Raw genomic sequence first — 27430 nt, forward strand, 5'->3', positions numbered from 1 at the left:
AGTCCCACAAAACAAATTCAGTACAACAATGTAATACATGTTATGTTGGGCATTCAATTGCTTGGAGTCTCACACAGCAGCTGACTAAAAAGAGTGCACTAGAGGGAGCAGAAAGATTCAGCGAGAGAATACAGACAGTGTAGGTGCCTTAGGCTGAAACCAGAAACGCAATCAAGTAAACACTCATAAGTACTACGATACAAAGACTAATTTTGAAAAGCAAAATTCACTGGTCTTTTTATCCCTAACACTAAATTTTGCTCATCAAATGAGAAATGAAATATTTATAGTAATGCAGAATATGATTATAATCACTGAAGAAATGGCTTCCCCCTTTTCCCACCCACTACCAGCCCTAATCCCTTCAGAAACTCAGTGGAATAGGAAGATCAGAATGGTTATAGATAAAATGCCTAACACGATGAGTCTTCTCTGTCTTATGCGTGGACACTCCAAATGGTACTATCAAGTGTTGGCTTCTCCTTCATCAAAGACATAGTTGAGCTTTATGACAGTGCTGATGAAATCACCAAGTTCTACAAAATCAGCAGTGACAATATTGATGCCGCTCTCTCCTGGTTTCTGCGTGCGGACCCACTGCATCATGGCTGGCAGCGCTCTGAGAAAAAAAGAAATAGAGATGTCACAGAAGGCTAGACGTTATTTTTCAAGCTTACAATTCCCAGCTTCTCTTTAGTTTTCTTACTTAATAAATAAATGCCCCAATTATAGGCACAAAATGGAGAAAAAAATGTCAAATGGACAATGCTAACTTCTTAACCTTTGAAGAGATTCTGCAGGAAAATGTTCACTATATTGGTCTATCTTTGAAAAATCTCAGTGCTGTGAGAGTTTATAGCGAAGTTTGTCTACTAAGAAGACCCATATTCTGATTTGGTATGGTGTGGCTATGGAGAGGTAAGGTCAGAGATAAATACATGCACCTAGCAAACACTTATTATCAACCCACTACCTTCTAGGCATTTTTCAATAGCACCAGATACTGTAAATAGACATAACAGCCAAATGCTTTGCATTCAGAGCTTGTGATCTGGTGGTGGGCAGGTGCACAAGGAAGAAAAGTTTATGATCAGGGCTCATTCCTTTAGAAATATTTACCAAAAGTCTATTATGTTGCAGTTACCAATGTTGGAACAAACCAGATCAAAACATCTACCTGTATGAGGCTTACATTCTTATAAGCAGAGATAGATGATAAATTATCACCATAAGTTAACTGTGTCATTTAGTAGTAGGGAATGCAAGCTATAAAAATGAAGCAAATAAGGCGACTAGGGGAAAGTGAAAAAAAATAGGATCAGCAGCATTTTAGAGATGGGTTGAGAAGTTGATTCAGTAAAATGTAAAGAAAAGTAGTCATGTAAGTAGAGAAAATCACATAGTGCCATGAAAATCAAGGGAACAAAGAAGCCATGCTCCTTTTAGTTTAGCCATGCTCCTTCCATGCATTAAAGCATAGAAGATAATACATGTGCATGTTTCAAGATCTCAGAAAATATAGCTTATCTAAACAAACTCAACCCACCCAGATAAAATAAGGTTAGCTACCTTGGACTATGTTAGTCCTGTGGGCAATATCTTAAAAATTCCAATTCAGAATTTTTAACATATACCTTTTTTTAAAAGGTATGTCTTTTTTAAAAAGGTTTGTCTTCTTAAAGAGCATAATATGAATCGATAAAGTTCGAATGCCTGTAAAAAGTAGACTTGCAGGTGGAGAAATTTGGTCCTTGCAGAAGAAAATTCTAACTTAAAATAAAAAAAAAATCTGGATCACTGGAACAAGACACCAGTGTATTCAAGTTCATTAGAAAGGCAGATGCTGGGGAAATATGTGTGTGCAGCCACTCATGTTTAAATTGCATTACTTCTGGACTTAACAGAACAGATGATATATCTCTGCTGTGAATGTAGCGTGAGCTTGATATTTTAGAAAAGGTAGATACTCTGGAAACCGTATCAGAACCAGTACATTTCCTGCAAAGAATGGCTGTTAGGCAGAGATGATCACCTTTAAATTAGGTAAGAGGTATAGTGGATAAGAGTGATGGAGTCAGTGCCAATTTTGTGTTAGCCTGAGTTACTGGCTCATCAACCCCCTGGAGTAGTAAGTCATGGGAGGTGCCTGAACAACCAATTTCTCATCTTAGAACCACGATCATCACAGAAATAGCTCCTCAGATGCCATCTAGTACACTAAGATTAAAATTCCTGGGCCTGAACTTAAAACAACTAATTGTTATCCCCATGGAGAGATGTTCAGAGAACATAAGCGCTCTACTCTGTTTCTCTATAAAAGACATTGCTTTGAGGATTGATGAAACATCCTTTTGGAACAGCTTGTAGTCCACAGTTGAAATATGAAATTTATATTTAAAATACCATTTCTGAGTCATGGAAATATTTCTATTTTCTGTTCAGATATTCTTTCCTAAAGTCAATATGATACCAAAGATAAAACCAGAATTAATGCCAAGCTGAATTTCAAACAGCCAGTCTTAAGTAGAGTTGTGTTAAATAAAAAGGCTCAACAGAGTGCATTAAAATAGCAGAAGCAACTGAAGTTACAACAATAATTTAAAGTAGTATTTCTTAACTTTTTTTCATTAGTTTCTCCCTACGGAGCCTTTTAAAATATTTTTTTCCTGCTCATCCTCCATCTCCATGAAATTTTAATACCACTGATAGACTGAATATCTGTTTATATAATCTTTATCTATTTGTGCTTGATAAGTATATACATATATGTATACACACACACATACATATATATGAGAAGAGTAAATTTTTATTTGCAGCCTCACCTTAAGAGCCAACTTTTGTTCCCTGAGGGCAATATTGACATTTTGAATACATGATCTATAGTTAATTGGCAAGTTCCAATTACACTTAAGTGTTAGACTGAAAATTAGAGTGCACCGAAAAACAGTCTTCTCTCATCTACACAGTCTACCAAGCTCTTAACAGTATGTCTGAGTTCCTCCATATCCCTCTCATATCACTTACCACACGCATCCCTCCTCACTTTTACTTGCTATTCTACTCCTAATTTGTTCTCCAGTAATGCTGAAATAATTGTATTTCTCCCTTAACACACCTGTGGTTTCACCTTTGCTTAGAACTTTGCTTCATATGTCATACCATCCCCTTTCCATAGCTTTCTTGGTCTGACTAGTTTCTGCTAACCCTTTATGATTTTCTCCATGCATTATCTTAATCACTCCCATCTAAATCTGGATTAAAGAATCCCTTTTTATGCTTTATAATCCTTTAACATAGTTCTGTGATTGTACATTGTATACAGGATTGAGATTATTCATTTCCATCACACTTTTCAAAAAACAAAATCATATAAGCATCATCAATATGTTCCTTCCATCTACCAAAGTCCTTGGAACCCAAAAGGAAAGCAACACATTGTTAAACTCAAATGTTTAGCTAGAAATCTTGGTTGCAGAAGCCTCAAAACCTAACTAGCAAAATGGAAATGAACCAGTCTACCTAATTCAATACTGTACAAATGAGTGGGCATAGGATACTATGGGGGTATAGTAGATGAAACAATTTATTTCACTTGGGAGGAATTAGGGAGGAACATATCACAAACCAGGTGATATTTGAGCTTGGTCATGACTAGATGTTCTTTAGATAAGAAGAAGAAAGGAATTTCAAGAAAAGGGAGCAGAATATACAAAAGCATGTGGGCTCTAGAGGAAAGCTCCAGAACTTTTTTATCTTGTATAACTGAAACTTTGTACACTTTAACCACCACCTCCCATTTCTTCCTCTTCTCGGACCCTGGCAATCACCATTATTCACTCTACTCCTATGAGTTTGACTGTTTTCAATTTCACATAAAAGTAAGATCACACAATATTTATCTTCCTGTTTCTGATTTATTTTACTTAGCATAATGACTCCCTAACAATACTATAATTCTATACTAGAATTTAAGTGGGTAGATCCCATGTTAACTATTCTTGACACTTACAATGATGACAATAATGATAACAACAACACTAATAATAATAATGAAGGGGGCGGGAGAAAACTTTGGGAAGTGATGAATAATGTGTATAATCTTGATGGTGCTGATAATTCCATGGGTATATACTTATCCCCCAACTCATCAGGTGTATATGTTGAATACATAGAGCTTTTCATATGTCAACCATAACTCATTAAGGTGGCTTAATAAAAAAGCATATGGGGCATAAAAGGTATTATGTAATTAGGAAGGAGAGGTGACCAGAGAGTAGAGGTCATGGAAGCATAGGGACAATTGGGTGAGTGACAGGAGTAGGGGAGGAACAAGAGGTGTTAGCCAGATTGTTGAGGGCCTTCTTTGAGAGTCTGTAAACAGACCGTGGACTGAGTTTCATTCCATAAATATATTTAAAGATTTGTCATTGATTTTATTCAATTAAAGAAGAGTTCTTTGATTGTCCGATGTAAAGATGAATCTAATATTAATCCTATACAAAGTTTACCATGTAATGACACTGAAACTTGTATTCTTTTCACATATAAATAAAGATCTCAATGTCTTCTTTGAAATTCTGAGAAGAAAAAGAACTCTTCACACTGTAGTAAGGTACATAGGCTGTCTAGCCAGCCCCTATGGGAAATAATAGGAAGACTTACAGATATTAAAAAAGAGCTAACATATGATTAAGCAATTCTACTCCTATGTATCTACACAAAGAATGAAAAAAAACCCCACTAATTTGAAGGAGCATAGGCACTCTTTATAGACAATGCTATTTACTATAGCCAAGTTATGTAAACAACCTAAGTGCCCAAAGACAAATGAGTGCATTCAGATGTAGTATATAAATGGAATACTACTCAGCTATAAAAATGGATACTATCTTACCAACTGCAACAACACGGATGGAACTGCAGGGCATTCATTGTGCTAAGTGAAATAAATCAGAAGGAAAAAGACATATACTGAATGGTGTCACTTACATATGAAATATAGAAAAACTAAACAAAAAGTCAAATAGCCAAATCAATAATCAACCCTATAAATCTGACTATAGAATTAATGCTACCCAAGGGGGAATGAGAGGAAGGAAAACAAAGTGAGGAGGGAACCCAATGGACTATGGTAGAGGGTTATATTATGGGTGCACTGGTAGTAGATATTTGTGGTAACATAGATCTGAGGGGGTATGACCCCATACCTCTAATTATATACAGTGTTGTAAATGAGCATTACCTCAATAAAAATAGTTATACAATTTTTAAGAGTTCTTGGATTGCTATGAGATCCTAAAAAACTTTCTTTCATTATGTTAGTTCCACATTTGTAGCAAAATAAATGCTAGTATATTTTGAGTAGCATTCACTAATATTATGAAGAAAATTATTTCTAGGCAAAGGCATGCAATCCAAAGAGATTACTAAATTCCCTTTGAATTTATGTATTAATATTTTAGTATCTATTAGGTAATGGTCTCCTTTGGTAAGGAAAGATAAGATTATACAAATACTACAATGTTGTATTATAAATATACCCCTGCTTTCTTAACCTCTCTTTTTCATTAGTGCTAAATTTATGATGTGGATTTAGACTATTTATTTGCAAGACCTCACTGACTACAAAAATCGTTTCAAGATAAATAAAAAGTAAAGTCATAGTACTGGTGTTGAATCTGGTTTCAGACTGTTTCTACTCAAGTCTCAGCACCAGTAATTATTATAAGCAAGTTATTGATTGTTATTTCTAAGCCTTAGATTTACCATCTATAAAATGGGTGTAATACGAGATCATGCTAGTACATGTAATGTGTTTACATAAGTGCCTGGCTCTCTGTCAATGGCATTCGATTGAATATCCACTGAGTGATGGGCTATAGGATTCCCTGCTCTGGATGTTGTGGAGCCTCAATGAAAGAAGACAGCAAGGAATTCTGATAGCAATACCAGCTGTGATGCCATTGTCATATAATAAGGACCTGTGGAATTTCTTTCCAACTTCCACAATTCCAGTAAAAGAGAGAAGGGAGGTGAGGATGTTCTCGTGCTCTCAAGGCAAGAAAGGTGAAGATATGGGGAAACAATCCATGGAGGGACATTGTTTCCTGGGCACTCAGCTGTGGCAAACATCCAGTATGCCTTTTCCATCATAGAGTCTAAGTTGTTGGTAAAAGGGCAAGTCCAAAATCCGAACTTGGAAAGTGAAGCCTCAAAGTCCTTCTCTGGCATAAGGGGCTCTCCTGAGAAAAGGCCTCTTTAGATGGATCACAGGTTTCTTAGAAGAAAACAGGCAGGTCTGCAGGAATTGGAAAATCTCTCTCCTCCAAAAAAGCAAGCAGAGGGCAGAGAAGTTGAATCTTCTGATGTGCTGGCTTTGAGAACTGGTTTTGAAACCTTTAAAGGAAAAGATTAAAGATCCAGAAGTGCTGAGTTCAGTAGCCCTCAGTGTGCTGACCTTGACTTGGTAATTCCTGTCCATCTCTTACTCAGAATGCTTCAATCACCTCCCAGTGCTTGCAGGATAAAGATAAAAATCCTTAAATGGCCTATAGGGCTCTGAGCAAAGGCTACTAGTGCTTTTCCTGTTTCATCTCCAGTCACCACCCACCTCTGAATGGTAGCCTCATCCACAGTCTTGCTCATCTTGACCAGCTTGATTCTGTCAGGGAAATTTGTCAACGCTGTTTTGTTATTGTTGCTTTTTTTAATTTGTTTTCACAAAGAATGCCTTGTCTTCCCTGCCCCTTCACTTGGTCAACTCATTCATCTTTCATATGATAGTTTAAATGTTACTTCTTCAAAAATACTAGTTAAAATTACAATTATTTTTATACATCCATACAAATATTTTTATACATTTTAAAATTACAATTATTTTTATACATAATTATTTTTATACATTTTTATACAAGAATCGTCCATTCTCTCACTATTGCATTCCCAGTGCTAACCATGACCCCTACCACTTTCCTAAATAGGAGATCCTAAGTCTTCCAATACCCAACACTAGATATACTAAGTTACTGCAACTATTGAAGGGTAAAAGAGAAAATAATTAAATATGACCAAACATAGAGCTGATCTGTATTTCTCCATCTGGTTAAATCAAGCTCAAACTCCATTGATAACAATTTCTGTTCAAAAATATTTACAAAGCACCTCTTACGTGCTAAATATTTTTCTGTATGCTGATAAAATTTGACACAATTCTTGCTCTCCTGATCAATACAGTATAGTAGAAGAGAGAGAATTATTAAAATACAAAGCACAAACAAGCAAAAACACTATCATATGAGCCGGATTTGAGTTAGATAAATTTCAGTCCAGATCCTCAACTGCAATAATGTTTTATTTATAATCTCACATACATTATGCAAACCCTCTGAGTCCAAATTTTCTCCAGTTGTAAAATTAGAAATAATACAACACTTGAAGGCAGACACGCTCACACACACATTGATGCTCTCTGTGAGGGGACTATTCATGTGTAAGGATCATAATGCTCCTAACCACTCAGTCCCAGCTGCAAGGGCAGACATTTTCTTGGAGTCCTTGGATAAGAACCCAAGGCAACACAGGGACTGACCAACCCTTGTCCTCATCCTAATATCCTAGCTACAATAACTTTTCAAAGAAAGGGACAAATTCCAAGCTCTGTCACCTCCTTCCTATGCTGGAAAGGTTGTTAGTTTAGTTGATCTTCCTGTTTGTTTAACAAAATATAATGCAGTCAAATCAAAGGGAAACATGTCATCTGTTTCTTTTGATGATGGCAACATTAGTCCTTATTGTGGCATGGTAGAAAACCATTAAAAATCCATTTCCAATTAAAGTAAGATGATGCAAACCACAAGAAGAAATGGCTTTTAGAGTTCATAAAATGTACCATGTCCTCAGGCTCATCATATTCACTCCTAGCCAATGTTCCAGAATAAGCCATAAATGCTGTCAGGAAATAGAATGTGAACTCGGTCAGCCTTCCAAAGGGGACCTCCTGCTGTGCAAGGGCTGATCTCCTGTCTAGTAATTTTCTAAGGGAACCAAGGAAGAAAAGAATCTTTGCAAATTCTAAACAAAGAGACCCTTCAGTATATTAATAAAATTCAGATTGCCTAGAGGTAGACAATGGATTTTCTTTCAAGGGTGGACTCTCCATATAATGAGCACTTCTATGTGCAATCAAGTGTTCTCACCTCACAGCCTCTTCCCTGGTACCAAATAGCCCATTACTCAGCACAAATGTTCAGGGAATTTGGGCACTCAAAGCTCAGAAGCAATTTACTTTATTCAAAGAGTACAGTTTCTATCTGCTAGCATCTGCCCTTCTTTTCTCCTCTCTAGAAAGATTTCGATTTTCAGAGAAAGCTGCTTCTGAACTTGTGCTGAAAGAAGTTTTTACATTAGTTTTTGTTGGGAACAAACATCTCAAGGACTACCTAGGTTTATCCCTTGGCTCTCACTGGCTCCCAATTTGGGGGTCCTGGACATTGGAATATCAGAGGTAGTAATGTTGAAAGCCATGACAGAAGTCAGTCACACGAGTTAATTGAAATAACACTTGACTGTTGATAGGGTGATTGTATTGATTCAGTTTCAGTATTGACCACTTTTTGTTTATTGGAAGTTCTAGTGGATTTCTGTATGTGTTTAATTCTAACAATGGGGAAATAAGCTGTGATTTATCAAATATACATTTATTGAGAGAAGTCAGGCTCTTTGAGGGAATATCATGTAAGAGATTCTTGGTGGTGAAGTCCTGGAAACTGCTGGCCTCCATCACAGTGAGTAATTTCCTCACATTCTCAACAAATGTTTATGGGGCACCTATCATGTGGTAGTTGTTGGGGAGGATTCAGGGATGAATCAGACATGGTCCTTGCCTTCATTACAGGACTAATTCTAGAATTACATGAACTTCTATAAATGGAAAATGATTAATTACTCTGAATAGCTTTGTATGGAGACACTGGAAAATGGAGATGTCCATGAAGCCTCTCTTGGCATCACGAACTAGTTGATTGGCACACACTCCAATTCTAGTGGAAATATTCCATGGACAAATTCATGAGGCTAAATAAAAACTATTCTCCAAGAACTCATAAGCCAAGTGAGTATTTATTGAGTTTTAATGGACTGTCTAAAATCGATAGAGGAGCAGTAGAAAGAGCAAGAACTTTACAATGAGACAGAGCAAGCCCTGTTTGAGTTATAAATAAATGTGTGACCTTGGGAAGGTCACATAATCTCCCTATACTCATTTTCTTCATTGTAAAATGGGGATAATCGTCCATACTTCATGGTGTTTTGGGAAGATGAAAAAGCAATACAATAACCATAGGTGGTATAACACAGAGGTTAGTAGTGAGGACTTTGGAGCAGAATGTGTGAATTCAAATCCTGGCAGTCTTGTTTATACTTGTGTAACTTTAAGCAAGTCACTTAAATATTCTAGCTTCTATTTCCTCACTCATGAAAGAGAATAAAGAGTGAGTGCATGTGAACATTTAGTGGAATAACATAAAAATTTAACACAGTGCCTGTGAGAAACAATTCAATAAGTGTTAGCTGCTACTCCATTTTTAGTGCTAGTAAGTAGAGTGTCTAGAACATAGTAAACAGTAAATAAATGTTAGTTCCCTCCATATTTTCCAAGTTTTAGGTTACTTTAAGACAAGTAACTCTGTATAGATGTACTGACTGCTGTGCTGGGCCACTCAGACCCGGCTTACAGACAGAGGTCACTCATCCTCTGAGTGCTGCTGACTGTTAGCTCTCAGCTGGGGTACTCTCCAGGAATTGCTCTCAGTCAAAGGGAGCCATTTCACTCAAGGTCATACATTCTCTCTGGGCACAACCTGCATTTAATGACTAATCTTTGAGAAGTGTATAAAGTTATTTGCCTTTAGGTGAGACAATTCTAAAAGTACATCTCAGCTCCAGAACTTTCTGTAGACTTGGCTGAGGGTTTTGTTATAGCTGCATCACAGCCCAACTTCTCCCTGTACCCAATTCTGATTTCTTCATTCCCCACAGATGTTGATCCCAAGGAAACTCTGGAATAAAATGTCTGTACACAAATCTCAGCATCTCAGAGTCTGCTTCTCAGGAAACACAACCTTCAAGTCTCTGATGTAGATGGCAGGAAATTCTGCAATTAGTAGATCTTGTCTTCACTCTCAGTAGGAATAAAAAGTGGCCTTTGGCAAGCTTAATGAGATAGAGAAATTGAAGCCGTATTTCCAGTCTCAAAAAGCAAACAAAATAGGTTTTATGCTGGTTTGAGGATGGTTGGGATGCAGGAAGGCATCATCTGAGAAACACTGCATTTATGCTTATGCCATGTGCTGTGCACACTCATGTAGGTACTTCTATTTTCCCCTGAGAAAGCAAAAAGGCCACCGAAGCTAGATCACATAGAAACTGTGATGTCAGTCTTGCCTCTGTCATCTGTTAGGACTTGCTCCAGAAATCACTAGGCTCTGTATAACATTTCAGAGACTCAGAACATCTAAACCTGCATCTGAAGAAAGGATTGGTCATTATTATTCTTATGGGAAACTTTTCCAGTCCAAATTGTCCAGCAGGCTCAACCGAGCAAGTTTATTCCTCTTCAACCTGATATTCCTTGGAATTATTTGAAAGTATTTGGAACTCTCCTACCCCATCAGCCATGCCTACCTTTCTCCATTTTAAATAGACTATGACTCAGTTTAGAATCTCATTACTGCTCTTGTCATTCTCCACTTTGCCTATACTTCCTCCAAAATAGGTAACTCTGGAAAATAAAGCAATTTTCTAATCTGGGTATAGGGTGTAACAGAATATCTCTACAGTCATTCTGGTTACTATTATGTTCTTATTTGGCCAAATATTATTTTGACTATTTCTCTACAAATGTTTCCCAGTCATTCCATCATCATCTTCTCCTAAAATTCTTTGATAGCTTCTTATGAAGGAAACAGGAGGTATTAGGCAGTGTGAGTGGAAGGGAAGCAGTTCTTCTTCTAGAAGAATTAACACCACCCAGCCACCATATATATATTTCTCCCTTTTAACTTCAGGGTATCTCTTCTCTACCTCCAAAGAAGATACAAAGCCTGCAGGAGCTGATATCACACCAGAACTACCAGGAAGTCAGGTGTGATCTGATACTGGAGAGTGGCTGGAGACAAAGGACTGAAGGTAGATGAGAAATATGGACCTTTTGGTGCTGAAGGAGGGAGCTCCTACTGGCAGTAATAGTGGTATTGCCTGGGATGTTAGCCATGCAGGTAAGTCTCCTCTGAGTTCCTTTAGAGTTAAGACACAGAGAAATCTGCAAGTAAATAAAATTTTTTCAAAAACTGGGATCATATATTCATGTGACTAGTTAGCCATGAAAATTATCCACCTGCCTGAGTTTGCAGTTAAGCAAGAACACAAGCAGGGTCTGGCAAGGTGACATAATGACAATAATGCTGTCCTTCCTAAGGACTTATGCTCACTTTAGTTTTAATTAAGTCATTAATTAACTTGATATTGATTCTAAAAGTCATTGAACTTGAATGGGCCATTTGAAAGAAGTGTGTTATTAGCAGCTGTATCTGGTTGTATTTTAGGGAAGCATATGCAAATGTGATCCTAACACCTTTTTTCTTAATTAAACCCTCCCTTCCCATTACCAATAATGCTATAAAAATGTTCCATAAGAAAAGTGAAATAAATTGTTTCATCATGACAGATAGTCAGTCCTGGGTTATTTCAGGGGGGATTTGAGGGAGAAGTCTTTAAAAAGTCCTTATGAGATTATTTCAGACTAGACTAGAAGGAAAGATAGTGGCCATATAAAGGGCCAGAGGAGTACTGGAGGGCACATGGAGAGCTGCTGAAAGTTCAAGGAAGAGGCTCCAGGGTGCATGTGCAAGTGTGTGCGTGTGTTTCTGGGAATCACAATTAAATTCTAAATTTCTCTAGAGCCACAACTTTAATTGCATTTTCTGTACATTTTTGTGTAGATGCTACTCTCCTAAGTCCTTGGCAGTACCTCTGTAAGAGCAGCAGTTTCATTTGGGGAAGAGGGAGAGGCAGGGACTATGTACCATAACCAGCCTCATATCACCTTATTTACCTACAGTTGAATTTTGAACTTGATTTAATACTATGAAACAATCTAATTAAGTAACTAAAAAATGGAAATATCAAAATTACCCTAGAGGCAACTATACATATAAATATAATATATTAAATATGTATTTAATGATGTATGTGACATATATAACATATAATTACAATTACATATATGTCAGTTACTAATATATTAATATCAAATAACTGTAATTGACAATATATCAATTAACTGAAAGTTGTAAAATAACTCGAATATCAGGTGTACTCAGTTCCTCTGCTCTAGGTTACAAGAACAATGATAAAAGTCCAGTGTATTCTTTACCACTGGAGTCTGGAACTTTTTCTTTCAAGTAATCTCAGTTTAAATTTGAAAAGGAACTCAGATTGATGAATCTTCTCCCAAGGTGTTCAAGTCTTTCCAACAGGGAACTTTTCTGAGGGACAGTGCTATTTTCAAGTGAAAGAATAAATGAATGCTTTTCAACCAAAACTTGAAACCAGCAGGAAAGAACCTAAAAAATGTTGCTGTTAATTTTATTGGGAACTCATGTCCCACTGGATGTCTTTAAGTAGAAATCATTTGAAAATATCTTCAAATGTGTGGCTTTCATAGCTATTAACAATAGAATGCATTTTGTAGTAGTCCTAACCCTAGTATTCAGTCCCTGTTAGGGGACAAAAAGGATCTGATATACAAAACAAAAACAAAAACAAAAACAGAAACTTATGTTAATAGCCTAACAAAGTAAGGTATTTTGAATAAATGTAAAGGATGTTGCTAAAACACCATTTTGAATGCTGCTTATTACTATTTCTTCTTTTTAAGATTTATTTATTTATGTATACAAGAATTGAGGTATAAGCTAGAAGTGCAGGAGGTGAGAGGATTCACCAGAGAGAGTGAGGAGCAGAACAGGCAGATGTACTGAAATACACTGCTCAAGGGAGCAGCGGGAGAGACAGAGAGGTCTGCAGCACCATGTGGGTTGCTCCCTGGCCAGCTGGGGATCTAACTCATGCTGCAGTGGCTGGCGAGAGCTTGGTAGCACTGTCTTTAACCCCTGTGCCACCAGGGAGGCACCATTACTATTTCTGATAAAAAATAAAGACAGATCCATAATGATGAGTTAGTTTTCACATTATACTATTATATAAAGTAGAATATGTGGGGGGAAAAATCAATGAAATTCACTATGGGGATTGTGAATCCTTGATTCTGATCCTTCCACTCACAGACTATTCACAAAGACACCGCTTAAACATCACATCACCACACTCCACCCTCATTCATGTCCAGAACAGACAGCTTCCTTCCTGACTATACAAAAGTCATTCTTGAAACCAAGAATATGAACCCACATGCACCATACTGCGAGAACCTATCCATGTCTTTGCAATGTGTGACATGGAAACACAGCACTTCTCTTGAGGGGTCTTGGGAAGCTTCGATATGTCACTACTTTTGAAGACTGCAAAAATGCCCTTCAAATTAAAGTTCTTCCAATTAAATGTGTAATTTGGAACTATGTAGACTGGAAATCCTCTTGGCCCTCAGGTGAATTTTGCACTAACAGGTTGCAAGTAAATTGTATTACTGCTAGGTTTTCAATGTTTGTTTGCTAACTCAGCTGTGCATCATACCTCTTACATTATTATATAAAGGATGGTGAGGAAACAGTGAAGGTCATGGTAGAAAAAAGCTACCATGCTTTCTTTTTACATGTCCTGGAATCTCTCCCATATATTGCTAATCTCAAATAACTTGAGTCTAAAATGAAGTTGGTGACATCTAGACACTGTGTACCTTTAAGTTGTAAGTTGAGATTCCAGCATGCTGCTTTAGCACCAAACAACTCGAATGCATTGCAAAGCTGCCCTTCTTTAGTCATGCTTTCTTCAAGACATGAACCCATAGCTCTCTCTGTCCCCTGGAGTTTTCACCACCCATAAGAATACTTTGTTCCAACAGTCATAATAAATGAAACTTGATTATGGGACAGAGATCTTGCCTTCTCACCTATCTATTCAAGAATAAATCTGGGTAATCAAGAAGAGATATGTCCCTTTTGTAAATTAGCATAGCAGCCTGCAGATGTGATTTTGGGAGCATGGTTCCCCATTACCTATACGATTTATATTTTAATTTTTCAAGTCATGGTATCCTCAGCTCAAGAAGAATATTTCAGTCCGGGGTCCTTCTAGTTAGTGATACCATAGTTTCCATTCAATGCTGTTAAACAACTGGCCACTGGATGAGAGTAGTCATGGTAGGCAGTGCAGGTACTGTTCTGGGTGGTAAGAGTGAGCTCAGAAGAGTATATGAAATGGAGACCTTCCGGTTTCTAGTTCAAACCTGAAAACCTAAACTTGTACTCAGAAAATGGGCCCCATTTCACCACCTGTGCAATAGTTAAATGTTACTGACTCTGTCAACCAAAGTCTTTAATGATGATACAGAAAATCCGTGCCCCAAAAATCGTGAACAAGTAAGCAGTTTGATTATTAAGATGAAGATACACAACTATATGCTATTGAACATACAAAATAAGATGTTCAGAATGTTTTGTAAGTTTAATTGGATATTCTATTATCAGCTTCGACATCTCATTCTCTGTTTAAATATATCAACAGTCAACAGCAATGATGTAGAAAAATTTTCAAAACAGTAGCAAACCCCTAGTACAAATCAATTGTAAATCAATTGAAAATAGGAACTGATTTATTCCAAAATTCAAATAAATAATGATTTTGAAGAACATTTAATTATTTCAATAAGTTGAAATCTTTTTTTTTTTCATTTTAGCTAAGATAATTATCTATGATAATTTGTGGACAAATATGAAAATAAAGGTGGGTGGCTGGATGGGTCCTTTAAGTCTGCATGTTCTCAAAACAGAAAAATCAGCAGTTTCAAAAATCTATAGTTATTTGAATGTGATTAGAAAGCGAGTATAGATTTTCCCTTCAGAAACATGTAAAAGTTTAATGACAACTATGAACTCATTTCATCAATACACCTATGCTGTCAAAACACTCCAATTTCATACAAGCTGTAGGGACCTCGATGCTGAGTCCAGAAATCTCCACCCTTCCTAACCTGGGAACTGACCCACTTGTTTGACTTCTAAGGGCATGGGCACATGAAGACCACTTTATACCTTACAAATGATAAAGAGAAGTTGGACTAAAGATATTAAAGGTATGGCTTATTTTCCTTCAAATGGAGGGACTATCCTTTATTACACAATCTGATTTTTTTTTGTTTACTTGAAATCCAGCTGTTTTATTTCAAAAATTTCTTGTGTTAATAGGAAAAAATCCCACAATTCAAACATCTCCCAAGTATCCAATGAATATTTTGAAAATGAATTACTCTTAGGAAAAAGAAAAATTAAGTTGTTTATATGCAAAGTAAGTACCATCTTGTTGGCTAAAATAAATGGTCAATTCAATACTAGGGTCAAAAATTCTAACCCAGGAGATAGTTCCTCATTGTACAACCACAAAAATCACTAAACTCTATTTATATTCACATCCTGGACATTGGATTGAAGTCATTTAAGCCATCACTCATGTCTAGACTAAGAATAGTTTTACTCACAATGACCATCCAATATCCTTAAACGTGGAAAAAATAAAGAATGACATAAGCTAATAGTGAATTCTGGCATTTTTCTGATCTTAATGAAAATGTTTTTCAATGTCAAGTTGCAGTTTTATTAAAACATTTCCCCTTAAAGTCCAAGTATATATTTGTTGTACACAAAGCAAATATTTCCATGAATTGTGTTATTTACTTGCTTAAACTGAATTGAATGATCCATTTGTTTGGAAAGAAAAAAATTTTCTTTATACCTCGGGCATCTATTTCAATTTCATACAAATAAAATATCATATTGCTTTGTTCTCATAATGTGTTTGCACTAAGTTTTAAATAGCAGCTATAATTCTCCATTGGTTATAAAACATTATCTTGGACTGAAAAAAATAATATTTATAAATTGATGCTGTGAATTAATGGGCATGTATAAAAGGGATTATTTCAGATGGACTTCTAAAACATGAATAATAAATTGGTCATAAAAGGCAAGCAGAAAGCCAGCATTTAGAATCACCTCCACAAACACAAGACAGAAGAAGGAAATGGTAGTCTGTCCAATATTTCATTGACATATTGGACCAAAAGCATAAGCACCAAGTCAACCATCCAGAAATACAACTTATTTTTAGAAAGTGTAGACTCAATAATTACAATAATTAGTTTTCTTCAGCTCTTATTCAAATAAAAGGTAGGACATTTCACATTTTCCAGATTCTTTTCCCATAGCAAAATGAAAATATGAAATCCAACTGGTCAAAGTATAAGTTAAAGAAATATTTGCTCTAAAAAAATATTTCTACTTTGTCACATAAGGAAATAGTTTACTCATAGATTTTATATTTAGCAGTCCTCACTAATTTGGTCTTCTAAATTTTTTAATTCCTTAGTTTGCCTATAAATTGTTTTAGATAGTAAATATATAAATGCAACTGATGCATGTGACTCACATCAATTAATAGAAGGTAATGCATTACCACTAATTATTAAATATTAAAATTCCTAGATTCCTTTTGGAAAATTTTCAACTCAAACATGCAAACTTTGTTGGATATCATTTAAGAAAAGCATCCTAATTCATGCTGAGTAAGACACATTTTAAAAATTCCAATCATTAATACAGGATTATTTCATTCATATGTGGAATAGAAAGGAACAAAACAAAGGAACAGACAAAACCAAACCAAAACAAACCCTAAAAATCTGACTGTAGATTGAGGCTACCAGAATGGGAGAGGTAGGGGAGTAAAGTAGACGAGAGAGGGCCCAATACACTCTGTTGTGGAGGCTCATTGGTGCTTTGGTGGTGAGTGTGATGTGGTAACATACATCTGAAGTGGTATGAATATATACCCCTAAACCTTATACAGTGTTGTAAACAAATGTTACTTAAAAAAAAAATACAAATTGAAATTCTTTTTGACTTCATATAATTAAAAACTACATGTACATTAAACTAATATATTGAACCATTTGTTTATTCATTCATTTAATACATATGTATGGTCCATATAATGTTCTGATATAGATTATAACTTAGTAGTGTGTGAGTGTGTGTGTGTACATACATGAGTGTTTGTACGTGGTGCTTATCAGTCTAGAATTGTTTCTGATCTTGATAGATCTTAGCAGAGGATATGTGAGACCAACTCAAATTCATCCTGGCCTTCAGCTTCACTTTCTTCTCTCTCATTTTTGACCCAAATGGCAGCTGTCTCAAGCTTTCTTTATTCTAACATTGACCAAGTGGAGACAAGATTATTCAAAGAATCACCAAGTAGGAACAAGATGAAAAGACAGAGAAAAGTAAAAATTGTCCCCAGAGGGGTAACTTTTCCATCAAGAAAAAGAAACTAGGGTTTCCCTGGTGGTGCAAGGGGTTAAGACGCAACCGATGAAGCTATCCGCAGCCACTGCAGCACGAGTTTGAGCCCTGACCAGGGAGCTACCCACATGGTGCAGCAGACCTCTACTGACTCACCCTCAGCAGTGTATTTCGGACAGTCTGCCTGTTCTGTTTCCCACTTTGTCTCTGGTGAATCCTCTCACCCCCACACCTCTGCCTGTAGTCCAGTTCTTGTATGCACAAATAAATAAATCTTTTAAAAAAAAAAGAAAGAAAAAGAAAATAGCTGGTTTTGCCACTCTTACCCTTGCTTCCCCACATGCCACCCCTTCCAGTAGTGTTGACATCAGCATGTGCAGTTTGGCCATCACTGTCCAGGGAAGACAGACAATCCTGCCAAGGCTATTCAGTGCCACTCCAAAGCACTAAGCAAAAGCAGTTCAGAAGAGATATTGTAGAGATGTTTTCTATAGCTCTAGCATGTATTTGGAGAACAAATACTTTTTTACAAATGATTACTTAACGCTTCATGGGCTCTCCATTGTAAAGTGTCTTTCACTTTGTGAGGTAAGTTGATAGTATTAGTCTCATTCCCTCAATGAATTTGGAGAGCAGCTATTTCAAAACAAAAACATGTCTACTTGTGTGATAGTATGGTCTAAGAGAGGTCTCAAATGGACCTCACTGTACCATCCTCTTAAAATACAGGAACAAAGATGTAATAGTGATATAGTTAGGAATCCCGTCAGGGACTCATTTTGTGTCTTTTTATCTGATGTCACCTCAATGAGAATAGGGTTTTTGAGCTGGTGTAGGAAACAGGAAAATACCCAGTTTTTTTCTGGTAACTTTTTGCAATTTTGAAACTTTACCCTAGTTTTACTTGTGGTTACTAGTTTCACTAGTTAAGTAACAAAACAGTGTGTTTTGCAAATGTAAGAACAAAAGGTCTTCCAACTCTGCAACATTTTTTCCAGAAATGCCATAACCATCATATAAAATGATGACTTACAAACAGAACTAATTACTTGGAGTATTGGGTTTGACTTGTTTTGTTTAATTTTAGAGCACATTAAGAAAATATATTTTTTAACTGTTGTTTTGGTATTGGGTTCAGATGTGATGTTAAATACATTAACTACTTGGGAGTCTCTAAAATGCAGTTTCACTAAGTAAAAAGGCAAGGGGAGCATCAAAATATGTCAGTTGCTCCAGGAGTGGCTGGCAAAGAGAAGAGTTTTAAACTGTGTAGGGGTGGGAATAAGTCACCACTTTTAGGGAAAGTATGCAAATCCTGAGCACTGGAAATTCAGCCAGGGGTAGTAAAAAGTGGCAGGAACTAACAAGGTCAAATCACATATCTAAGTACTTGCTCCAATGATCTAATTACTGGACCTAAAACATAATTCAAAATCCCTAAATGATTGCATGTAACAGCTAATCTTTCCTGTATTACTGACAACATCCATCAACAGACAATTACATTCACTTTAGTGGAAAGCATAAGAAAGATTCTAAATACCTGTAGATTACCAGTTCTGCATATGTGCATACAAGATGATGACCCTTAATTCCATCCAGAATTTAAGAGGTCAGAAAATTGTTCTCGTGGTTGGTCGGCTCTGTGCTCTCATAAGAGGCGGGAAAGGCGCAGGGTTTGAAACTTGGGGTAGACCAGCAACAAACTATGAACACTGTAGAAGAACCCCTGGATCTCATTAGGCTCAGCATGGATGAACGAATTTATCAGAAATGACAGAGAGCTTCGAGACAGATTACATGCTTATGATCAACATTTAAATATGATATTGGGAGATGTGGAAGAAACTGTAACTATTATAGAAATTGATGAGGAAGCCTATGAAGAAATCTATAAATCAACAAAATGAAATATCCCGATGCTCTTTGTCCAGGGAGATGGTATTGGTCTAGTTGCCCCTCCACTGAGAGTTGTCTGAAACAAAGAATTTATCCCATATGAAAAATAGGAGACTTTGTGCGATTGCTCTTTAAATGTAGAAGATATTCAAAAGAGACACCTGCGTAAATTTTGATATTAAGAAATGATCAAGGATTTTTCCACTCCTGAAATGTGTTGATTGGCAGATAACTCACGAAGTCTTAAGTTAAATGGCATTTTTATTTTTCTCCAACTCTTCCAATAAATGGGGTCAACAAGACAGAAAATCTTTTCAGGAGTTAATTTGCTCCAGCTGTTTTTTTCAAACACTTTTTTTTTCCTTTAAATTAAATTTGTTCCCTTTTTTATTTAAAAAAAAATAAAATTATGGTTGTGGGCCTCCCTGGTACAGGGTTAGAGTCTCGCATTATCAAACTATCACTAGCCATGGCATCATGAGCTCAATCCCTGGCCAGGGAGCTAACTCACATGGTGCAGCAGACCATTCCTGTCTCCCCCGCTGCTCCCCTCAGCAGTAAATTTCAGTAGATTTGCCTGTTATGTCTCTCTCAACCCTCCACTCCTCTGGCCTACACGCCAGCTCATATGTGCATAAATAAATAAAAATAAAATCTAAAAAAACAAAATTTGGTTGGGCTCATTAGAGGCTGTTAGGATATTAAACATGATTTTTAGGAACAAAGGAGCAATCAGAAGTTCCAAGTTCTATGTCTAGAGGAAATAAGTATCATTTTGATAATCAAGCAGCTCCTAAGGTGGGCTGTCATTCTCAGGAATATAACTTCTTCCAAATTCAGAGATATCAAGTACTCTCCTCGGGAAAATTGTATGGAGTTCTTTAACCTTTTGTTATACTACATTCTGCCACAGAGTGTGTTAAAAGAACATTATCCCCAAGAAATCAAAGTTGCTTAAAATTGTAGCAAATAGAGCACATCCGACTTCTTGGGGGATGTGGAGGTGGAGGTTAGTAGTTGTCAGAAGCATCCCACAGTTTTCCATGAAATGGCCTAAAGGATTTAAAGCAGTGGTTCTTGCACTTTGGGGATTTAAACAACACTTTAAAAATGCTAGATTTTTTTTTTTTTGCTGCACACTTGAAAATATTAAAACTAAGCAATTAAATATTACAGTCCAATCACACATATCACAATATCTTTCAATCACCCTACCCACAGGCTACTAGTCCCTTCTTCATCCATTAGCACTCTGCTTACTCTACTTACTGCCTTGATTGTACTCAAAACCACTTAGGCAAGCTTCTGGAGGGTTCCAGTAAACATGAAGTTTTATGTTTTTCTTAGTTCCTGCACTATTTAGTTCTAAGAAACTATATACAGCTCTGTGCTTCTAGCCTACTCGGTCAAGCTAATGTCTGTGTGCACATGATTTTGCAATGGGTGAGGTCGATGAAGACCCCAATTACCTTCCATGCTGGAATTTTCCACTGTTCACTATGTCATGACATCATATAATCCTCAAAAGGCTCCTTCATGTTCAAGTGTTTAAGGAATCCACATAGAACATTTTTAACTTCAAGTTACCAACGAGCTTGGGAAGTGAATTTGTCTTGTGCCGGGCTGAGGATCTGCTGTCTTTCTTCTCCGTGTAGTAAACACCAGAAGCAGTCTGTTGTTATTTTCACAACAAAGTCTAAATTGATTCAACACTTGGGTCAAAATTTGACAGCTCAGTGTGCAGTTTGGCTAAATGCTGGTTAAGTACCCATTGCATTAAAATACTCCAGGTCATTTTTACAATGAGTATATTAGAAATGACTAAGCTGGAAATGCCCTAAGCCCACCTTAGGCTCTCCTGCACAGCCCTCATTTTACGAGCCCAATTCTTTCATTCTTACAGTTTCTCCTCTTTACTCACCGGAAATGAATAAGACATGTCTGCTTTCAGACAAATCCACAGCACAAGTTATAAGTGCTGTTTGTTACACTTCCCCTAGCCCACCCCTGTCTCCCTAAAAATCTTTCTCTTTACTTGCTCTTTTCCTCCACTTTTTCCTTTTTACCCACATGAAACTTGTAAGAGCAGGGGATATAATTTTAGGCTAACAGGGTGTGTCTCCACTATGCCAAGGATAGAATGAATTTTCATGGGACTCTGTCTCTCTTCTCAGGGCTTAGATATACTCCATTAGAAGACTGCCAAGGTAATGGAGAGCTGAGTAATTAAATACAAATGTCATCTTCCTTACCAGAATACAGTAAGGGTGATCTGAGGAGACAAATGAATGAAGAAAGTCCAGTGCTATGCTGTCCAAAGACTAGGTCAAGAAAATTTTCCTGGGTATCTATTCTAGAACACTTAGATTGAGGAAAGAACCACAGAGATATATGACACCAAATAATTATAGGCAGTATTATTGTCACAGAAAATTGCCTCTTAAAGTCTGCTAATACATTGTACAAACCAAAATCTCTTATTTGTACTTTAAGTTCCTTTTTAAATCTTCATTTGTTAAAAAATTTGGGACCGGTAATTAGTTTTGACAAATTTACATCCTTACTGCCCTCTGGAAGTGAAAACCTCTGCCAAAAAAAATTATTCCTGCTCTTTAGTGGACAAAAGGGCACAATGGACCATGGTGAAGGACTGGGGTGCTTTGGTGGTGGTGTGGTGCGGGGACATAGAGCAAAGAGGTAAGAACTGATACCTCTAATCATATGTGGTATGACGTGTATACCAATATTATATGAAGAAAAAAAATAATACAATAAAAAAAATTCCCTTCCAGGGCCTCCCTGCTGGTGCGAGGGTTTAAGATGCAACCTATGAAGCTATCTGCAGCCACTGCAGCACTATTTCGATCCCCGGTCTGGGAGCTACCCACATGGCATAGCAGACCTCTCCTGGCTCACCCGCTGCTTCCCTCAGTAATGTATTTCAGTCATTCCGCCTGTTCTGTCCCTCTGTCTCTGGTGAATCCTCTCATCCCACACCTCTGGCCCGTACCCAAGTTCCTGTATGCATAAATAACAAATATTTTTAAAAATCCCTTCCAGTTTTCAAAATCCCGAATTTCACTCCCTTCAGTGCAATACATTGTTTGTCATTCATTCTTGTAAAAACAAGGTTAATGATATTATTACTGCTCATGCCACTGAAGACCAAACAGATCTTGGTCTCAAGACGTCGGTTCTAGTCCAGATAATTTTACAACTAAATCATATCATTAACTCCCATGCTTTACTTTGCTGGTCTAAAATATGTGAGAAATGGGCCATTTAATTTTTTGAGGGAACATTTGAAAAAAGGAGTAAAATAATTGCAGTGTTCTGGCAGGGTGAGTATTTAATTTCAGTGACTACTCCATTTCAGAACTAGGTCACTTTTACCTAATTTATCTATTCCAGTATTAAATTATATAGGCTTAATGAGACCAGAATTGGCCTGCTTCCAAGAATGGCCAGAGCCTGAGAAGTTAATCAATGAACTTGGCTAATGATGAAACTAGTAACAGTATGGATTGTAACCACAGATCCACTTTCCTTATGCAGGTATGTATTTAAAATTGTGCAGTAAAGAACTGTGTCTCCTTTGTCAATTGCAAGTCTTGGCACAAGGGTCTCACCCCAATGTCTGACCTCTTTTAAACTTCTAATTTTTATCTTCCCCTCCTGCATATGAATTTATGTTCAAGAACCATTAAGCACATTATATATTCTTACTTATTTCATGCTTCCTATCATTTGCTTATAGCTTTTCTTCTGTCTCAAATGTCCTTTTCCTAAAAATTCATCTGGAAAATATTTACTCAACTTGGTTCTCAGATCAGAAGTCACTTTCTCTGTGAAGTTTTCTTGGAAATATTTCCTGGGTCCACGAGGGTAGAGACAGTGTTATATTTAACTTTTAATGGACAACATCCAGTGAATGTTGGTAAAAGCAAGTGCTTGAGGTATGAATGAATGGAAATTGACCATCATAAATCTCTGCCTATTTTTCTTAATGTGCTTGGTTGAAATGAAGGTAGCAATCCATTGAACAAACCACATTTCTTTATTCAGAATTCCATATTAGTAAAGGGAAAATTTTAAGACCCATCTGTCTTTGGGTTATTCAAGGAAAAAACAAACATACATCTGAACAATTCTTGACAACCAAAGAATGCTTTGTTTAAAGATTTCAAAATGAGAAAAATGGTTCTTTTTAACAAGTAATTCATTTGGAGCTGTGATTTTTTTTTTGATGTTTCAGGTAATTTTCTAGAAAAATTCTAAATGATTAGAGTTAATTTTAAAAAAGGCTCTTGGTGTCATTACTTACTACAGAACTCTTGTCAGAATTGGACCTATTTGAAGGAGAATCCTTAGTGAAAAACTTTAAAGAGCAAGAAAATATGAAGATTTTCTGACATGAATAAAAGACAGTGTACCATTTGACTAAGAAGATTTGCTGGGCCTCCTCTGCAGCGCCGGTTCAATACCCGGCAGCCAGGCGAGGGTCCCACATGGCGCGTAGACCTCTCCTGCCACCCGCTGCTCCCCTCAGCAGTGTACTTCGTCAGTCTGCCTGTTCTGCTCTCCGCTCTGCTCTGGTGAATTCTCTCACTCTCCCGCGTTTCTGACTGTACCCAGTGCATGTATAAATAAATAAATAAATCTTAAAAAAAAATTTGCTAAAGCAATGCATAGTCTCCTGATACAGTGAACTCTTGGTTAAGTAAGCAGAGAATACCAGACCTTCAGTCAAAAATCAGTATTTTCAGCACTTACTTTGAAGAGATAGAGCCAAACATAAGAAAAAATGAATTTTTATAAAGTTTTTATATAACTAGATTTTCTTAGATGTGGCCTGAGGTTAACACGTATTGTTCAGATGTATTACTGTCTTTTATTCATTCAACAAATATTTGCTGAGCATCTACAATATATCAAATACAGTTCTAGGCACTGGGATCACAGAAGTAAGAAACTATGCCTTTGCGGAGTTTCAATTCTTTTCATGGGAGACATATAACAAATTATTAAGTAAAATACAGAGTCATGCTGTGCTGTGAAACAACTCACTAGATAATTGTTCAGGATTCTTTCATGTACTTCTGAGTTTACTTTAATTGGAAACTTAGGAGTACAGAGATTTGTAGAAGTTCTTGGCTCCTGCAGTATTTTATTTCTTTAAGTATTAATTGGTCTGAATTTTCTACTTAAATTGTCTCCTCCTTAACCAGAATTGGAACATATCCAGGGAAGGATTATGTTTCTTTTATCTTTATAACCTCAGGGTTTAGAATATGTGTCTCTCTTCTAGAAATCTCCTCCTTTGATCTCTGAGAAGTGATTCCTCTTATGCATTGTATTTCAACCTGTGTCACCTCTTAAATTTTTCTGTAACCACTTTTCCTTTGCCCAAACCTAAAGTAAGGTAGTTGTCAGAGTTTTTCTTTTTGGATTTTCTCTCTTTCAATGATCTCATTATCCCCATAGCTTTAATTCCCATCTACATGACAGTAGCTTCCCAAACAAGAGTTTCTAACCCTCCTATCCAGGCTGACTTATGGTCACCACGACTTAGCTGTCCTTCAAAGCTCTTCTAGTTCACATATTTATTTATTTTTAAAGATTTATTTATTTATGGATACAAGAACTGGGGTACAGGCCAGAGGTGTTGGGTGAGTGGATTCACCAGAGACAGAGTGGGGAACAGAACAGGCAGATTGATTGAAATACACTGCTGAGGGGAGTAGCAGGCGAGACAGGAGAGTTCTGCAGCACCATGTGGGTTAGCTCCCTGGCTGGGGATTGAACCCATGGTGCAGTGGCTGTGGATAACTTCGTAGGTTGCGTCTTAACCTCTTGCACCACCAGGGAGGCCCTAATTCACATATTTAAAGCAGAATTTTAACTTTATTCCCTTAGCCTGCTCTATGCCTAATACTTCCAACCTCAGTGGATATATCATGAGTAACCCAAGGCACAAACCCATGCTTTTATTTTGAAATAAACTCCCTCCCTATTCACAATTATATCTCACTACAACCTTTGAGGCCGTTACCCACCTCTTTTAAGCCCTACTGCCACCACATTAGTTTAGTTCAGCATCATATAATATCTACATTATTACCATAGCCTCATTTGATAACAAATCTAGATGCTAGGGAACAAAACTAGACAAAATTTCTGTAGTCACTTCTTTGTAGAGAGAATGACTTGCCTAAATCCATATCTGATCGTATTTTTCCCTGCATAAAACCCTTCAATTTGTTCTCAAGAAAACCCCAAATTTTCTAAGTATGAAGTACAGAAAAGACCCTTCATAATATGAAGTATTTTCCTTTCCCTAGACTTATCTCTGTCTCTAATCCCAAATGCTATGCTATATGAACGACTGGCATTTTCTGTAATGCAGCATCTTTTTTTCCTTACCTCCAGGTGGGTGCAATTCTATCTGTCCAGAGAAAAAACTCCTAACTGACTGCAGACAGATACAAACCAAGTTTCTGTTATTCCTAGTCACAAGAGTGGATTACATGTAAGACATGGACCATGATGGGGAAATGGGTGAGGCTTAAGCTTAGGTTAGGATAATATTAAGAAAAGAAGAAAATAAGTTGTGCTCACCACACTTCAGGGCTTATTTACTTCTCTATAAATGTATTGTTTTTCTTTGGATATCAAATGGTTTCTTTGCTTCAATTTTTGACATGTATGAAATGATTGCAAAAGTAGTCATTTGCCTTCACTTCCCAGTCACTTCTTATAGAACAAACAAATAAACAAACAAACAAAAAAAAAAAAACAAAGCATCTTGACGTCCCTGCGAAATTTACTACCTTTCTAGATATTACCACTAGGAGATGGCCTTGCGTTAGTGGAGAGAAAACTGGGCATGATTATAGGAAATTTTGGTTATAGGTAAAAATCAGCTAGGTGACTTTTGGCAAGACATTTCAGGTATGTGGATCTAAGATCATAGGGATCAATTGTTCCAGTGCTGTTATTAGCTGACTTTTGGGTCACTCGTTTTAGTTGTTTCTTCATTAACAAATATTAAACGTCTTACTAATTGGAGACTTCAAAAACATCCAAACTATGGGAACCTCTGTTTTAAAAATTTTAAATGGTTTTTCATTGAAATCCAGTTGGCATATAATCTAGTGTACAGAGCCCCATGTCTGAACATAAGGTGGTCCGTAATGAATTCTGAAACACATGCTGTGAACCCTCACTGCAACCTCCCAGGGAAGCGACTCCTAGAGATGAGAGGGATCGTCCTCATTTCCCATCTCCCTGCTGACAGGCTGAAATGGGAAAGGCTGACGAGGCCATGCCATCTGGAGAGTCAACTGGTGCTTTTACAAGTTACCTGGCAAACAGGAATGGAGAGCCATACCAGGTGCGAAAACTCACATATCTCAAGGGCCCACCATTATCTACTGGAATTAGCTGCCCAATTACCCCAGTTACAACAAGTTGTCACCAAGGGTGACAGTGACCCTAGAAGCAACTTAGTGAGCCATTATCCATATTACTGTCACAACCAAGTGAATGCAGACATGTGTGACCTAACCCTCAGATGGACATTTGCTGACTTGCAACAGAATCTGCTGAGTTGGTTGATATATTTATGAATGTGGTGATTAATGACAACATGTCTTTCTCCGAACAGCTCTTAGTCAACATTACCTAATGTTAATAGACCTCTGAAGGACAGGTATCTAAACCATTAATTGTGCCTACTCTTTACTCCTTGGTAATACCAGAGAATGATTTTTAGAAAACAGTATTCTCAATCAAAAATTGCTATTGGCATAATTTAAAGTGGCATTGGTCAATTACTAAATCATCAGATACTAATTGGTTTCTTAAATATGCAAGATTTGTTCCCTGTTTGGGGTACTTAACTATTTATCTTTTATTACATTCTATGTTATCTGGCCCCCTAAACTACTCAGAAAATACCTAATAGTTATGATATATGAATTGCTGTGACAGATTGA

At 36.9% G+C, this 27430-nt stretch overlaps 1 protein-coding gene and 1 pseudogene across 2 annotated transcripts in view; one reads left to right on the top strand and one right to left on the bottom strand.

Annotated features, from left to right (window-relative positions):
- Positions 1 to 442: 442 nt before the first annotated feature.
- Positions 443 to 27430, bottom strand: part of PLCXD3 (phosphatidylinositol specific phospholipase C X domain containing 3) — a gene marked incomplete at its 5' end in the record, with an annotated part of 122229 nt that continues 95241 nt past the window's right edge. The window contains one exon of the mRNA XM_084233208.1: positions 443 to 619. Within this exon, the coding sequence (XP_084089334.1) occupies positions 466 to 619 (154 nt within the window). The 3' untranslated portion in view covers positions 443 to 465. The remainder of the gene's footprint in view (positions 620 to 27430) is intronic.
- LOC311171188 (U6 snRNA-associated Sm-like protein LSm3) lies at positions 11201 to 19513 on the top strand (annotated as a pseudogene). Its single transcript has 2 exons — positions 11201 to 11276; positions 19193 to 19513. The product of its transcript is annotated as a U6 snRNA-associated Sm-like protein LSm3 (transcript).

Source organism: Talpa europaea (genome assembly GCF_964194135.1).
Source record: "Talpa europaea genome assembly, chromosome: 5".
In the NCBI taxonomy this organism is placed as follows: Eukaryota; Metazoa; Chordata; class Mammalia; order Eulipotyphla; family Talpidae; genus Talpa; species Talpa europaea.